Raw genomic sequence first — 15,527 nt, forward strand, 5'->3', positions numbered from 1 at the left:
ATGCCGGTGGCTGTGTTCAAAGTGCTGGGTTTTTATGACCCTCATTGTTTGCGGACTAACTATTTAGGCCAGTGGTGGATAATAGTGTGCGTGAATTAATCTTCTATACCTTCTTAATCAATATATTCAAATAATGACGGCAAGTGTTGTAATGTATCAATGTCCTTTTTGAAATCACCAAGGATTTGTATAGTTAGAAGGATTGGAATCTCGCGGTTTATCGTAATCTCTTCCGCGGCGAGACTTCACTACTCGCCACTAGCCCACTACTACTACTCGTCACTCACGATATCGGAACAATTTTTCCGGTAAATTTTGTAAAAACGTATTCATGTTTGTTTACTTCTAAACAGTGTTGCGGTGGTAAGGATACTTTTCTTTTGTTTCAAATGAAATAAATAGTTCAGTTTTATTATCAAACGTTAATTAATTCTTTTTTATTCCCACTTTCTTTTGATGACAAGCGTAATTAAAGTGTTTAAACTAATTATTGAAAATGTGTAAGAGGCAGTGTTTTTACAAGCTTTGTTCTGTTAAGTTTCATTTCAATCAATTGTCCCGATTAACTAAATAAACAAAGTAGTCAATAATAGAACATAATACTTGTTTACATAAAAATCTATTTTTAAACGAGATCAAAGATCAATCCGAAAGCTGAGTAAAATGATTTATGATAAATAGTTAACACATCCTTACAATGATTATTATTAATGAATCAGTTAATCGAAAATGTCAGATTTTTTATCCTGGGATCACGATATTGATCTTGATTTTTTATTAGGTGAATACACAGAGTATGACACCGACAATAGTAACAGCGATGTAAGTGGTGATGACACCTGCTCTAAGCCTAAACAACCAAAGACATCTTCAGGTTCAGGTGACCAGACTTATTACACATGTCCTGAGTGTAAAAAACAATTAAAAACTATTGCTGGATTTCGTGGCCATGTAAAAAAACAACACAACATTGATGCTAAAGCTAGTGAGAACAAAACATTTAAAACATCTGTCCTTAAGAGTGAGAAAAAACATTTCCAGTTTAGTGGAAATGATTTTGACACAATCTTTCCAACAGCCTTTTCTTTAACCCTGAGCAACATAGAAAATGATCCTTTTCTTCTGAATGATGACATAAGTGTTATGTGCAAATTTGCTTCTTCTTCTGAAACTATTCGTACAATATTGGGAAATAGATTTAAAACCATATTTGTAACAAGTTCTACTAATCTGACCACATCTTGTGATCGTGAGCAACTGTTTAGGCAGTTACATTGTTTGAGAAGTGACCACACACTTAAAGAAGAAATAACTGAATTGTGTCTAACATTCACCCCCCACTGTTGTGAATTTGTTTATCCAACTATTTATTGAGGACATTATTGGTGAAATTTTTGTGCAGCAAATTAAGGTCGTCAAGCAAGCATCCGACACACAACAGTCCAATCTTAGTACAAATGACCAGTCCATCCTATATTATATAGCCGGTTTCATCATTAAGGCATTGAAGAAACGCTACTCTTGTGTTTCCACTAATAAATCGTCCATAGTAAGCAAATTGTTGAACAGTACTAATAACACTACATTTGTTACTACATATGGAAAGTGGTTTACCAAACAGGACAGGGGTGGTCTTCAGAAACCATGTGATACATTTTTCTTTCTAGTAAGAGAACTTGAAACGATTGTTCGTAAATGTATAAGTCCACCTTATAGTGCAAGCTCTCTGTCATTACAACCCCTCAAAGAATCATTTATGGAATCCTTTATGGTAAAGTACTATACAGACATTATGTTCAAAGGTGAGACTTGTGATACCATGTCATCCATGACAGAAGACATTATTCATCTCTTTCTGACTGTCCGTGGGTATGCTTTCACCCGTATTGAAAGAAATAAGATAAGTAACAGCAGCAAAGCTTCATCTGGTTTACGCAAAGCATTAAAGGAAATAGTTTCTAATTAATCTGACTTTTCTGTGTGTTGTAACTTTGATAATGCTTAATGTAGATGTAAGAAACAATAATGAGTGAGAATAACCATTCCTGGTATGTTGACCGAAAAGTCTTGAAAAAGTACACATTAAATATTCTTTGTTTGTATTGACTTTATAGCATACATGTATATATGTACTTGTAAAGCATAAAGACTTTTGTCATGTGCAAAAAATGTATCAAATAAAAATATTTTATTTTGAGTTTGTCTTTATAATTGATCTCTGTATATTGGATGAGTGTAGGTTGTTGCTTCTTTCCTTCAAACTGTTGTACATTATGAAATGTGAGAGATTTCATTTGAAATGTCGGATAGGTTTGCTCATTGATGAAGGCTGTAAAGAAAACATACATACATTTGCTTATAAGATGTTCATTTGTTATTGGGTGGATAGTTGTCTCATTGGCGACCTTATACCACATCTCCTTATTTCACTACTCAAAGACATTACTCATACATATTTACCTAAAAAATCTGTCATGTAAAGAAAATTGATAGATGATGTTCAATAATTTATTTTTACATCAAAATAAAGACATCCAATTTAACAAATAAATTATAATTAGCGTCAGATATATATACATGTTCAAACAAGAGAGACAATGTTAAAAATAAAAACTCATCAACAACTGACTTTTAATGGATTATGTTAAGGATGTACTTCGGTGAGGATCGATAGGTAAAAATTAAGAAATTACAATCAATAATTTAAGCTGATAAAGCATTAATATATATAATTAAGAATAAAGATTAGCTAAAATATTGATAGGTCATGGACCTCTTTCTAGATATTTGAGATTTAAAATATGGCATACTTTTATGTACCTTATATTTAATTTGCATGGGTATTATTGGGTCTCAAAACATAAGAAAGAAAATCCAGAATCTTCTAAAATTTTGGTAAATGACCTTTCATATAAGCTATTAAGTCTGTTATGAAAAAATACATCAGTGTTATGGGGCAAAATATTTTACATTGTATTGTATGGAAAAACACGAAGGAGTACCAACAGTCGACACAAATTCAAAAACCTCACCTAAATGCCTAAGTACATCCTCAAATAACACAAATATATTTTATATTACAAAATGTTAAATTAATTATATAATACATTGTAAAAAACAAATTATCAAACAAAACTACTATTAAATTACTAGTACCTAATTTTGCACAATTTAATCTACTACATGTAGTATTTGATACAATTACTATAGACAGAAAACATAATTAATTCAAACAAGATCATCTACCCATTAACAAATGATTAACAGAAAGTTTGTTTATGTCCAGTGGCAACTATTTCAGGACCAGAAAGACAATTTAATCTATTTGACATCACAAAAAAATTTGCGATATATTTAAATTAAGATACTGCATACTTGTTTTGTATATCTGCTTTTTTAATACATTCATCTTAACATCATTCTTGATTGTACATTTTAACCTCAAGCCATACATGTATATACAAATGCAATGCATGGTTATGGAAAAGATCAGAAATATTATATGATCACTTAAATAATGTGACATAACTATAGACTCCTTAAAATTTACAAAAAATAATAACTATATATACAAATCCTTGAAATCACCGTGCTATTTACATGTGGGATCGAGAATGCAGGGGAAGGAAACTTGTCAATTATGTTTATTTCTAAGCCAAAATAAAATGAGCCGCCGTAAAATTAACCTTGGGTAATCCTCAAATTGGTACTTACTTACTTACTTACTGCCCATTACGCCCATTGGCGTGTGGGGCAGCAACAAAGTTTCTCCACATCTGTCTGTTTTGTGCCATCTTCTTCAAGCTCCCCCAAGTATGTTGGAAATTTGCCATCTCAGACTCAACTGTGCGCCGCCATGTTATTTTAGGTCGTCCTCTGCGTCTCTTTCCCTCTGGGGTCCAGAACATTGCTGTGTTTGTAAGTTCTTCAGGGCTCTTACGTAAAACATGGCCAATCCATCTCCATCTTCTCCTGCTAATGAGTATGCTGATCTCTTCCTGTTTGCATTTAATGAGGAGGTCCTGGTTTGTGATTTTTTGTGGCCAAAATATCCTTAGGATTCTCCTCAGACTCTTGGTATGGAATGTAGAGAGCTTTTGTTGGTCTGCCTCTGTCATTCGCCAACATTCAGAACCATACAACAGGATAGGTAGTATACAACTGTTGTATAGTTTTAGCTTGGTCCGGATGGTGTATTGACCGGATTTCCATACAGCCTGCAGGTTATTAAAAGCAGCTCTAGCTTTTGACAGTCTTTGTTTGATGTCAGTGTTGGCTCCACCATCTGATCTTACAGTACTTCCTAGGTAAGTGAAGGTATCAGTCTGTTGTAATGGTTTCCCGTTTATTATAATTGGTGCTGGGTTGTTAGTGTTTAAACTCATTACTTCAGTTTTCTTATGGTTTATTTTGAGACCTATCTGTCCTGCATACTTTTCTATTCGACTGGACTTTTCCTGGATATGTTGGTGAGTGTGCGATAGCATGGCAATGTCGTCAGCAAAGTCCAAATCTTCAAGAATGGTGAAAGTTCCCCATCTTATGCCTCTTGGGATATCTGAAGTTGTTTGTCGCATCACCCAGTCAATGGCTATTATAAATAGTGTAGATGACATTACACATCCTTGTCTTACTCCAGTTTTAATTGGGAAATAAAGTTGTTCACTTCCGACTGTACATTTGAAGTTTTCATAAAAAGCCTTGATTAGATTGATCAGGTGTTGTGGGATGCCGTAAAGATGTATGATTTTCCAAAGGGTTTCCCTATGAATGCTATCAAATGCTTTTTCGAAGTCGATGAAATTGATGTAGAGTTGCCTCTGCCATTCTGTGCATTGCTCAATGATATTTCTCAGGATGAAAATCTGGTCAACGCAGCCTTTTCCTTTGCGAAATCCTGCCTGCTCCTTTCTGAGTAAACTGTCGATTGCTTCAGATATTCTTTTTATAATAATTTTGGCCATGATCTTGCTAGGAATAGATATAAGTGTGATTCCACGCCAGTTATTGCAATCATTTAATGCACCCTTTTTAGGTATTCGGATGATAATACCTTTATCCCATTCTGTTGGTACTATAAGTTCTTTCCAGATCTTATGGAAAATTGGTTGGAGGGTATTGGCTGCTAAGATGGGATCAGTTTTAAATAGTTCTGCATTCAGATTATCTGAACCAGGAGCTTTTCCATTCTTTAGAGTTTTGATTACTGCTACAATTTCAGATATGGTGGGTGGTTCAATACTTATTTCCAGTTCAAAGCTAGGCTCTGGGATAGTAGGTAGTGCTTCTGGAGATGGTCTGTTCAAAATTTCACTGAAGTGTTCTGCCCATCTTTTTTCTTGTTCCTTTTCTGATGTTAGTAAATTTCCCTGTTTGTCTTTCACTGGGATGTTAGGTGAAGACTTGGATTTTCCACAGATAATTTTGGTAATTTTGTAGAGGTTGCCTTGCTCTCTTTTGTTAGCCGCTTCTTCTGCTTGGTCTGCTAAATTATCCATAAATTTCCTCTTATCAGCTCTAACCAGGGTTTTGACATTACGATGTATGTCACTATATTCTTGTTGGTATTTGTCTTTCAATCTTGGTGATTTGGTATCATTGACTTTCTTTTTTGCCTGCCTTCTGATGTTAATCTTGTTCCATGTTTCCGGTGTGATCCAATCTTTCTTCTTTGTCTTTTGCTTATAGCCCACAGGCACTTGTCTCAAAAAAAAAATTGTGTTATATTAAGGTATATAGGAAATTTTTTTTTTGAGACAAGTGCCTGTGTTATAGCCTATACATTCTTCGCTACATTTAGTGTATATATTCAAATTGGTGCAAGAGGCTTTACGGGCTGACTACTAATACATGTCTTAATCTCAAAATAACTCGGCAGCGTCAAATAACAGACGAGTGCATGTAAGGCTCGTCTCGGAGGGGGTATCTTTTTTTCTGTCTCCTTTTTTTAGTTATATTTTTAATAACTTACACTTTTTTCCATTATTCTCTTTCTTTCACTATTCTTTATTCCTTTTTTTTTTTCCTTTGTTCTCTATTCTGTTAATTCACATCCATACCCTCTTATGTGGACTTACGGTAGTTTATTTTTTTAGTTCTGGCAGAGATATTAGATACAATATATATGTCTCTGGTTCTGGTATTATGCGATAAGTCAATTTCTTTTAATTCATGCAGTGTCATGAAATATAATGGTTTTATGCATATCAGCCAAGATTGTGCGTAACATTTTAATAAACAATTCAACACTATATACACGTTATGTGAATTTTATTAAAATCGACGAAGAACATGAATTTGGCAGCTAGTGTCCCTTAAACAGGTAAAGTTCATTTAACAAATTCTGATCTACTGACATGCAACACCAAATTACTTACTTGCTGTATATTGATAAATGTGATTGTATATTGTCAATACCTCAACATCGAGAATACGTCATGTGAGGTGTTGGGCGCTATGGCGCTACGGGGTCACCGGTTGCGGCTTCGAGACAGAGAAAAAAATCCAGGTAAAAAGTGTAGAATTTTGTTTTTGAAAATTTGAGTTGTAAATTTTCCTAAAAAAGTACTTAATTCCATTCATCTAGTTGTAAATTTTCCTAAAAAGTACTTATTTCCGTTCATCTATTATGGGTATAAACAAAAACTGAACAAGAAAAGTATTAATAAACAGACAGAAAGTCGTTGAATTAATTATTTTACAATTAGTTTAAATATATGAGAGAATTTTTTAGGCGAATTTTCCTTAATTACAGATAAATGTATTTTAGGTTCAGGAAATGATTTATTCTTCGGGTACGTCTAAACAACCGCTCAGGACCTCCTGAGTGCACTCAGGACATACAAAGTGCACTCAGGACCCATTACCGTCATCGTATCTGCACACATGATGGATGTTTATATTCGTTATACGCTTCTTATTTTAGAGTTAAATTTTGGTAGAATTTGAAATCGCAGGGGCGGATCCAGTCATTTTAAAAAGGGGGGTCCTAACCCAGGACAAAAGGGGGGGGGGGGGGGGGGGGTCAACTACATGTCCCCATTCAAATGCATTGATCGGCCAAAAAAAAGGGAGGTTCCACCCCCCGGACCCCCCCCCCTAGCTCCGCGCCTGAATCGAACTTAGATTATATATCTTTATTTACCAAAGTCATAACAACTATAGGCATACAACATATAAACTACACAAGTATACATAGATAGCAGAAGGTAATGTGTTAAACATATTACATCATGTTAGATCTTAATTTTTGTGCACGAAATATAAATTTACCCAAATTACATAATTCTTTAAGATTATTAGAACTCATTAATTGTATATATTTATACATAGAAGGTTTTCTCCAATAATATGGTTTTATAAAATAAGATCTAAGACCTTGATAAGTAGGACATTTTAAAATAAAATGCATCTCATCTTCAATGTCGTTTTTACAAAAACTACATATTCTATAACTTCTTGGAATTGCAGAATAGCGACCACATTCTATAGCTAAATCATGACTACTAAGTCTTATTTTGGTAATACATGTCTTATAAATAACTGGTATTGGTTTACATAAATAATTTTGTAAACAAAAATTTTGAACCATATATCTATAACTTGTACATTTAATTAAATTATTCATTTGGCTGTCAAAATCTTGCTTCAGACAATCAAACAGGCGTTGTTTAATTATCAAGTAAAAACTACTGGAGAGCTTACTATCTAAAAATAAACCTTGATTATACCAAATATCACCTAAACCTATGCTGAGCAACTCATTTTTAATAAAATACAACCAATTTGTCTTATTATTTGGACATTTTTGTAAATCGTCATATAAAAAAAAGTAACAGTTTTTCAAAATACAGTTTGTAGTACATAACAGCTTAAACCAGTATTTAAACATTCGACATTTTCTGGTGTGCAATAATGGTAATCTACCTAGCTCATAGTACACCATGACATTACTAGTAGAGCTTTTTACTTTCATAATATTTTTACAATAGCCCAGATGTATCCTTTCTATAGCTGGTGCCTTGTGAGCACCCCAAATTTCACAACCATAACAAAGTACACTGTTTATATAAGTATCAAAAAGTGAAAGTAAAGTTACAAAATTCAAATATATATCTTTTACATTTCTCCTTAAGGCAAACACAGCCTTTCTACCCTGTTCTGAGAGTTTCTGCTGTAACACATTATATTTACCATTAAAATTTAACAAAATACCAAGATAACTAAACTTATCTACAACTTCTATGTCCTGGTTATTATAATACCATTTTTCATTGTCATGTATTTTACCACCCTTTCTAAAAACAACAATTTTCGTTTTTGCTATATTCACACTAAGTGACCATTTGGAGGTATAATCATACAAAGTATCAAGTAATGTTTGTAACCCAGATACAGTTTCTGAAAAAATAACCATATCGTCAGCGTACATTAGTAAAAATAAATTTAGTTCCTTCATCTCATAAGGAATAGAGTCACTATTTATAAAAGCCATTTCACAATCATTGACATACATAGAAAAAAATATCGGTGATAAGACTTCACCTTGCATCAAACCTACTTCATTAGTAAAATAATCAGAGTTGAACCCATCAACACTTACACAAGAAGTTACATTAGAATACATTGCTTTGATAACCATTAAAAATTTACCTTGTATTCCAATTTTTGATAGTTTATACCATAACATATATCTTTGAACAGTGTCAAAAGCTTTTGTGTAGTCTACAAAACAACAATAAAAACGATTTTTGGCTGATAAAGATTTGAAAATTAATGATGTAAGAGCAAAAATAGCATCTACTGTACCCAGACCGGGGCGAAAGCCGAACTGGGCATCGGTCACAATATCAAACGTTTCCGACCAGTCTATTAAACGTTGATTGAGAACGGACGTAAACAACTTTCCAAAATTACTGACTAAACTAATCCCTCTGTAGTTGTTCGGATCAAGCACATTGCCCTTCTTGAATATAGGTATAAGTATGGCTTTAGCCCAGTCCGTAGGGAAAATTCCGGACTGTAAAATTCCATTAAAAATGTACAGTAATACAGGCATAAACACATCTTTGTATTCAATAAAATATTCGTTAAGAATTCCATCAACTCCATGACTTTTATCACGTTTAAGGTTACGAATAGCTTTCAAAATGTCATTTTCTGTAATTTCTCTATCAAGTTCCTCATAGACGCATTCACCATCAGTGTTATTAAATTGGCTGTCGTCCAGTACAGCATCTGTGTCTGATGAGCACAATGACTTAAAATGTTCATGGAACAACTTTAATGGTACAGCATGTTTAGGAGACGCTTTCCTTTTAAATTTCTTGTAAAACAATTTTGGGTTTGTAAGTCTCATTATGTCTAACATGTTTCCTTCGGTGCGCATATACTCTCGTTTCAGGCGACGTTCTAGTGTTTTATAGTCCTTTTATAGATAGATATGTTAATTCTTATAAAGTAATGAGAGCACGTGTCACTGATTACACAACTACTGATGAGCCATGAATTATCAACAAAATTGATTGGATTATCTTTATTGTTTTTTAGACATTGTATTGTTAGTTTAGTTTTACCTTCGATGTACTTTTTCAGTTTTTTTTTCATGATGACGGGTAAATTAATTTGTTGTGTTTTGCAGTTCTCGGATAAAGAAAGTTATTTTATAGTTGCGTTTTTTTCTGTAACAAGTTCGATTTTTGTTTTTCAGTGTAATTCTTTTCTCTCTCTCTTTAAATCAAGTTTTTAAACAAACACAATGTTGACTGAATATCAAATTTTATTGAATTTATATATCTTTATTCTCAACAAACCATTATACAAGAGAAGATAATTATGTTCAATATTCAGTTTAACCTTAACGGAAATCTGTGCATGAGGACTTACAAAATGTAGTCGTGGTTTGAACGGATTTCGTGTCAATAAACTGTCTTCGAAATAGTCTTTCTCGCTGTAACAAAAATGATTTTTTTAAATTAAGTTAAGAATCTTACTACAATCTAACTTACATATTTTTTTACATAATACACTAGTTCAGGGAAACAATGCGCATGTGCAAGATCGATCGTGATTTTGCGTTATCGACTAATTAGATACGAGATTTGATAAACTGGGGGCATTATCAGTTTATTGATTTATCTGATGGGCATCGTTATTACTGTAGTCAGATTAATGAATTTCCATACATGCTATGGCAAACTAAAAATATATACAATATATGACAAAAATAAATTAATTAATTAATAATAATATCTAACTTGTGGCCAAGAACAGTAGAATAAATATATAATTCTATACGTTGGACATGATAAAACAAAATGATATTTGTCCTCCAAAACATTTATATTGCAACATATTATATTTTCTCTTTGAGTATTCAGATAACGACCAACTTCAACATTTAATCTAAGTGTGCCGCTACACAAATACTCATCTGGTTTACATGTATATATATCGTTTGTGAATACAAAAATTACCTTCACGCAAAAATGGACAGATTCATGCTGTGATGTTCACTTAGCAGATTGTCTTTATATTCAAGAAGGTACTGATCTTGGGTCATAAAAATAAAAGTCAATCAACACCTAGGCCATATGGTATGATAAAGTTTTACCTTAAACTATTAATCTCACCAGGCGACAGTTAGACACAATTAATATACCCTTAAAAATCATAATCATGTTCTGACAGTTAGGTACCATTAACATACATGTATATATTCGAAATGCTAGACCTGATTGCATGCGTGTATTAAATTTACGTAAGTTTTTTGTGCTTAATTCAAATACATCAGACATTGACAATTTTTTAAAGGAAGGGTATATGCATGGGTCGTGCAGCATTTTATTTTGATATATTGTGAAGCATACATGATATTGTATACAGAATATCTAGTTAATTTCAATGAGATTTATTAAGATTTTAAACAGAAAAAAGACACTTTTTGTTGTTGTACCTTCAGAAAGTAAATTAATTTTCACACATATATATATACATATATAGTTTGGCATTTGATAACATACATTAAATGAACAGTTCTGTCGTATATTTGTTTTTGTGTCAGAAAATTCACGTTAGTAGGTAGAAAAATGATACTAAATGCGAAAAAAATAATGTTATATTACAGTTGCTACCCCCCGCCCCCTTTTTGGACAAAAAGAAAACAATTGTTGTCATTTTGTCGATAGCAATGAGGTCTTTAAGATTTAAGAGTGAAATAACTGCTTACTTGGATCTTTTGGCATACATGATCCTTCTTTTTGACAAGTTTCGCGAAAGCGATACTAAGCGATCCTAGATTCCGCTTCAGCATTTACAAAATGTAGGTTCAGACTGCGGTTAAAGTTTTGTTTTACATCAAAATCGTTGTCAAACATAATGGAATTTCGGGATTGTTGGGGCAGAAGCTTCTTTATGTCCAAAATACAGTATATATGCAGGGCAAAATTTTGCAAATATTTATTTACATTTTCCGTATTTTACTACAAGATGGACTTCGTTTTTCCTAAACAGTTAATTTCATGTTTTGTATGAGGTTAAAGATTTTCATGCATTCATCAATAACCGTTTTGTTTAAACGTCCAGTTGCAAGTTAGATGCATATCCATGCAGGTCAAGATCATGATAATGATATATGAATATTGAAACTATTTTGTTCTACATTGCGCTGGACTGTACTCGTTTGTTCAAAATGCAACAGTCAGAGTAAAGGCATTGTATAAATCAAGTGAGTGCGGCTTTTTGGCTAAGAGTTTCATTCCATATGACGACCTATAGCTGTTTGATTTTATGGGAACTTATATTTCATGGTTTGAACAAGGAACGTATTAACTGTTCCAAGTTTTAGCGATCAGATTATTTATACAATATTGAAAGCATAACATTTATGAACCCATGGTTATTTTTTATTGAATACATCGCATAATATTATTCATTGCGACTATGTGTGATGACCAGCATCAACATTTTAAAAAGCTCCGGTTTAGATTGCTTATTTATATTTTCCCGACAAAAGCTAAACAGAATAAATAATGTGGTGTCACCAGTGTACGATATACTGTTTTGTCAATTAATGTTTACACCAGCATGTTTCTGGAAATTATTCTCAATCGCCAAAAATGATATTCTGCACATAAACTTCCTCAAAGTTCTAAACAGCCTCCAGTGACTTGAAGGATCTCGTTCTTTCTTTAGAGGTCCTTCTTTGTCAAATTTTTCGTTTTTGGTTATTTGCAAGCCGTAATTTCAAATTTCTTATCCATTTTACGAGTCCCGTTATTTTCAATCTCTATCATCAGTATGGTTCGAAATTTTTCACAATTTTTTTGTTTTACTTTTTTTAATATAAACATAAACAAACAAAAAAAGAGATGACACTCAGCGACTTCACAGGTAAACGGGAAAGCGGCGGGCGTCCTAATAAACGCCTATTAAACATCGAATATTGATGTGTACCAAATATGACTTTGCCCCCAGTTGATCCAAATCTCGCATATTCTCGTATGAATTTTAATTAAACGCTTGACCCACTCAGAATTCTAGATCGCGAACAAGCTTTCCCTGAACTAGTGTATTAAGCCCAAAATATCATAATTTTCAAAAAACGGAGACAAAAACGGAGACAAGTTCATTTTCCAGAATTTATTTTCACATTGAAATTCGTTTCAGGCTTGTGAAAATGGTCAAAACGACTTTAATTAGAGAAAAAAAACCTTGATAAATGCGGATTTCTTAAAACCTTCGTAAAGATAATAAAATTAGGAATAAAACTTAAAAATTAATGGAAGGAAATTTTAACAAAATACGAAAATCTTAAAACATCGTGATATTCATTTTAAACGTCACAATATTACTTCCCGCATGGTCACACTGTACTAACAACACAATCTATAAACAACAATAAAGATAATCCAATCAATTTTGTTGATTGGATAATTCATGGCTCAGTAGTTGTGTAACACGTGGCCTCATTATTTTATAAGAATTGACATATCTAAGTTCGATTTTGAACAAATTCTACCAAAATTAACTCAAAAATAAGAAGCGTTTAACGAATAGAATAGAATAGAATAGAATATATGCATCCATCCTGTGTGCGATGACTATAAAGGGTCCTGAGTTCACTTCGTATGTCATGAGTGCAACCAGGAGGTCCTTCAAGCGGTGTTTAGACGTACCGTTATTCTTCTGGTGGCTTCAATTTTGTTTTTTTATCAATAACTTATACACAAGGAGAAATTATTGTTTTTTGATAGCATGAACCCCAGTTAATGAGCAAACACAAATTAAGAAAGAAAATCGTTTACAATTACATTTTATAGAAGGAAAAAAGGGGGGGGGGGGTAATAAACAAATTTTATTTACGCTCACATACTTCTAAAAAGATTTGCATATGTAAGCTCTCTATAGATAATGTTAAATTATTTCAGGAGTTTTGAAAAAAGAATATATACAGTTTAATTTCGACTAAAATAGTGATTCTTTTTATAGATTTGGTACCTCAGTTTCGACTCAACATTTCTTTTTGAATTGTTAGATGGCAAACTCTTTAGAAGAATATTGTATCTGTTCTTAATGTAATTATGGTGATATTGGCGATAAGATTCAATATATTATAACAAGGCCTTGTACAAATCCTTGATTATAGAATGTTTGACAATATAAAAAGACGAAAGTAGACAAACCCTAATTAAGCGGGCACAGGACGTTTGCGCTTTTTTACCTGTAAAACGATAGGACATTTGCGCTTCAAATACTATGGACATTTGCGCTTTTAATTTTGATTCACCTGTATTAAATTGACCGGACATTTGCGCTTTTTACCTAAAGTGGTCTACCTGTAATCTTAATGAGAAGTAATCATTTAGTTAAAAAAAATAACTTATATTTGTCATTATAGTTAGTTCACATTTACACAGTCTTGAACATGGAGTTTAAAGTTATAGAGACTAGTAAATGAAAAAAATGTTTATGATTAGGTATATTAATGAACAGGCTCCCCAAACAAGAATTGAGAAGTAGAAACTCGATCATTTATTTAAGTACCAATCAGGACAGATAACAAGAGCAAGATGTGTTCACTCATTGGGCTTCGAATATCAAGCTATAACTGACCTGTAATTGTGATGACAGTACATGCATGGTTTTATTTCATAAGAATGTGTACTTTTAGCTGTACATAAACTTTTAAACAAATATCAACAATATGACATGTTTGTGCTATGAAATGATTTTTAAACTTTTAACCATAAAGAATGACTTTAACTCTGCCCGGTCAAACCTGCCGGTCCCAAGCCCGGATAAAAGAAAAGGGAAGTCATAGATATATATATAAAAAAAGCGCAAATGTCCTATGTGAAAAGCGCAAATGTCCATTTTTAAAAAGCGCAAATGTCCTATGTTTTGAAGCGCAAGTGTCCACAAAAAAAAGCGCAAATGTCCTATGAAAAAGCGCAAATGTCCCGTGCCGAATTAAGCAGGGTTTCACAAGTTGATCTCGAAGCGGCCCACATTGTACATCGAATAAGATCTATGTTTTTCAACGTTTTCAAAATGAAATAACTAGAATTGAAAATTTCCCAACTGTGAAAATTTGTTATTTCTAAACGTCTTTAATTATTATTTCGGAAAGAAAAAAATATTTAGCATATTCATATATTTTCATAATTTTTTCCAAGGAAACCTTTGTGTTTGCCAAGTTTACTTCTATATGATTTTAACCATCACCAGCGACATATTCTCTGCTATCATTAATTAGTCCTAATTATTAAAGATCAATTGACCAAATTCAAATGATGATTGGTATATCGTATTGAACATGACCATCGGTCATCCGTGACGTATTCCAAATAACGGCGCATGCCGATAGTAGATAGTTTAATTAAACCAGTTACTATACAAATCTTGCAAAAACGATGTACATGTACTTATTAATATTTTTAAAACAAATTACGAAAACGTTTAGTGTAAAAACCACCGAATATAAATGTTTCTTTCTGCCTAAAATATATTTGCAGGTTTTGGCATTTGTAAATAACATTAACGTTTTGGAATCCTAATGCAAAAGACAGCCGATTCAAACTGAAATAACTTCTTTAAAGATGGTTTGATTTTTTCAGAGACACATGTATTATATGTCCATGTATTATATATGTCTCAATACATGTATTATGTCTCTGATTCTATCAAAACAAAAATTACAAAATTATAAAATAAGTTATCAATCGAATGTATACCCTGAACTCTCACTATTATATTGGAACCCTTTTTTTGAACGATCAATGCATTTGAATGGGGACATATGGTTGGAACCACCCCTCCCCCCTTTTGTCCTGGGTTGGGACCCCCTTTTTCAAATGGCTGGATCTGCCACAGAGGTATATTTATATATCGGTACGTCTAAACACCGCTCAGGACCTCCTGAGTGCACTCAGGACATACAAAGTGCACTCAGGACATGAAATCTATATTTTAGTGGGTGGTGAAGGTATGCATTCGATAGATAATTTAATTCTTCATCTTATAGTTTT

At 32.8% G+C, this 15,527-nt stretch overlaps 1 protein-coding gene across 1 annotated transcript; it reads left to right on the forward strand.

Moving 5' to 3' along the window:
- On the forward strand, nucleotides 1-2,197 carry LOC134726215 (uncharacterized). The gene is made up of 3 exons (XM_063590616.1): nucleotides 1-21; nucleotides 198-363; nucleotides 782-2,197. Exons 1-3 carry the CDS (start codon nucleotides 1-3, stop codon nucleotides 1,372-1,374), a joined length of 780 nt encoding a protein of 259 aa, XP_063446686.1. The 3' UTR covers nucleotides 1,375-2,197.
- The last annotated feature ends 13,330 nt before the right edge of the window (nucleotides 2,198-15,527 follow it).

The sequence above is a fragment of the Mytilus trossulus genome, chromosome 7, assembly GCF_036588685.1.
Source record: "Mytilus trossulus isolate FHL-02 chromosome 7, PNRI_Mtr1.1.1.hap1, whole genome shotgun sequence".
Lineage (NCBI taxonomy): Eukaryota > Metazoa > Mollusca > Bivalvia > Mytilida > Mytilidae > Mytilus > Mytilus trossulus.

Excerpts from the sequence above, each read along its gene's own strand:
- LOC134726215 (XM_063590616.1), top strand. The coding sequence starts at position 1 with ATGCCGGTGGCTGTGTTCAAA. Across the intron at positions 22-197 it reads TGCCGGTGGCTGTGTTCAAA|AAGGATTGGAATCTCGCGGT; the intron begins GTGCTGGGTTTT and ends TTGTATAGTTAG. Across the intron at positions 364-781 it reads TTCTAAACAGTGTTGCGGTG|GTGAATACACAGAGTATGAC; the intron begins GTAAGGATACTT and ends ATTTTTTATTAG.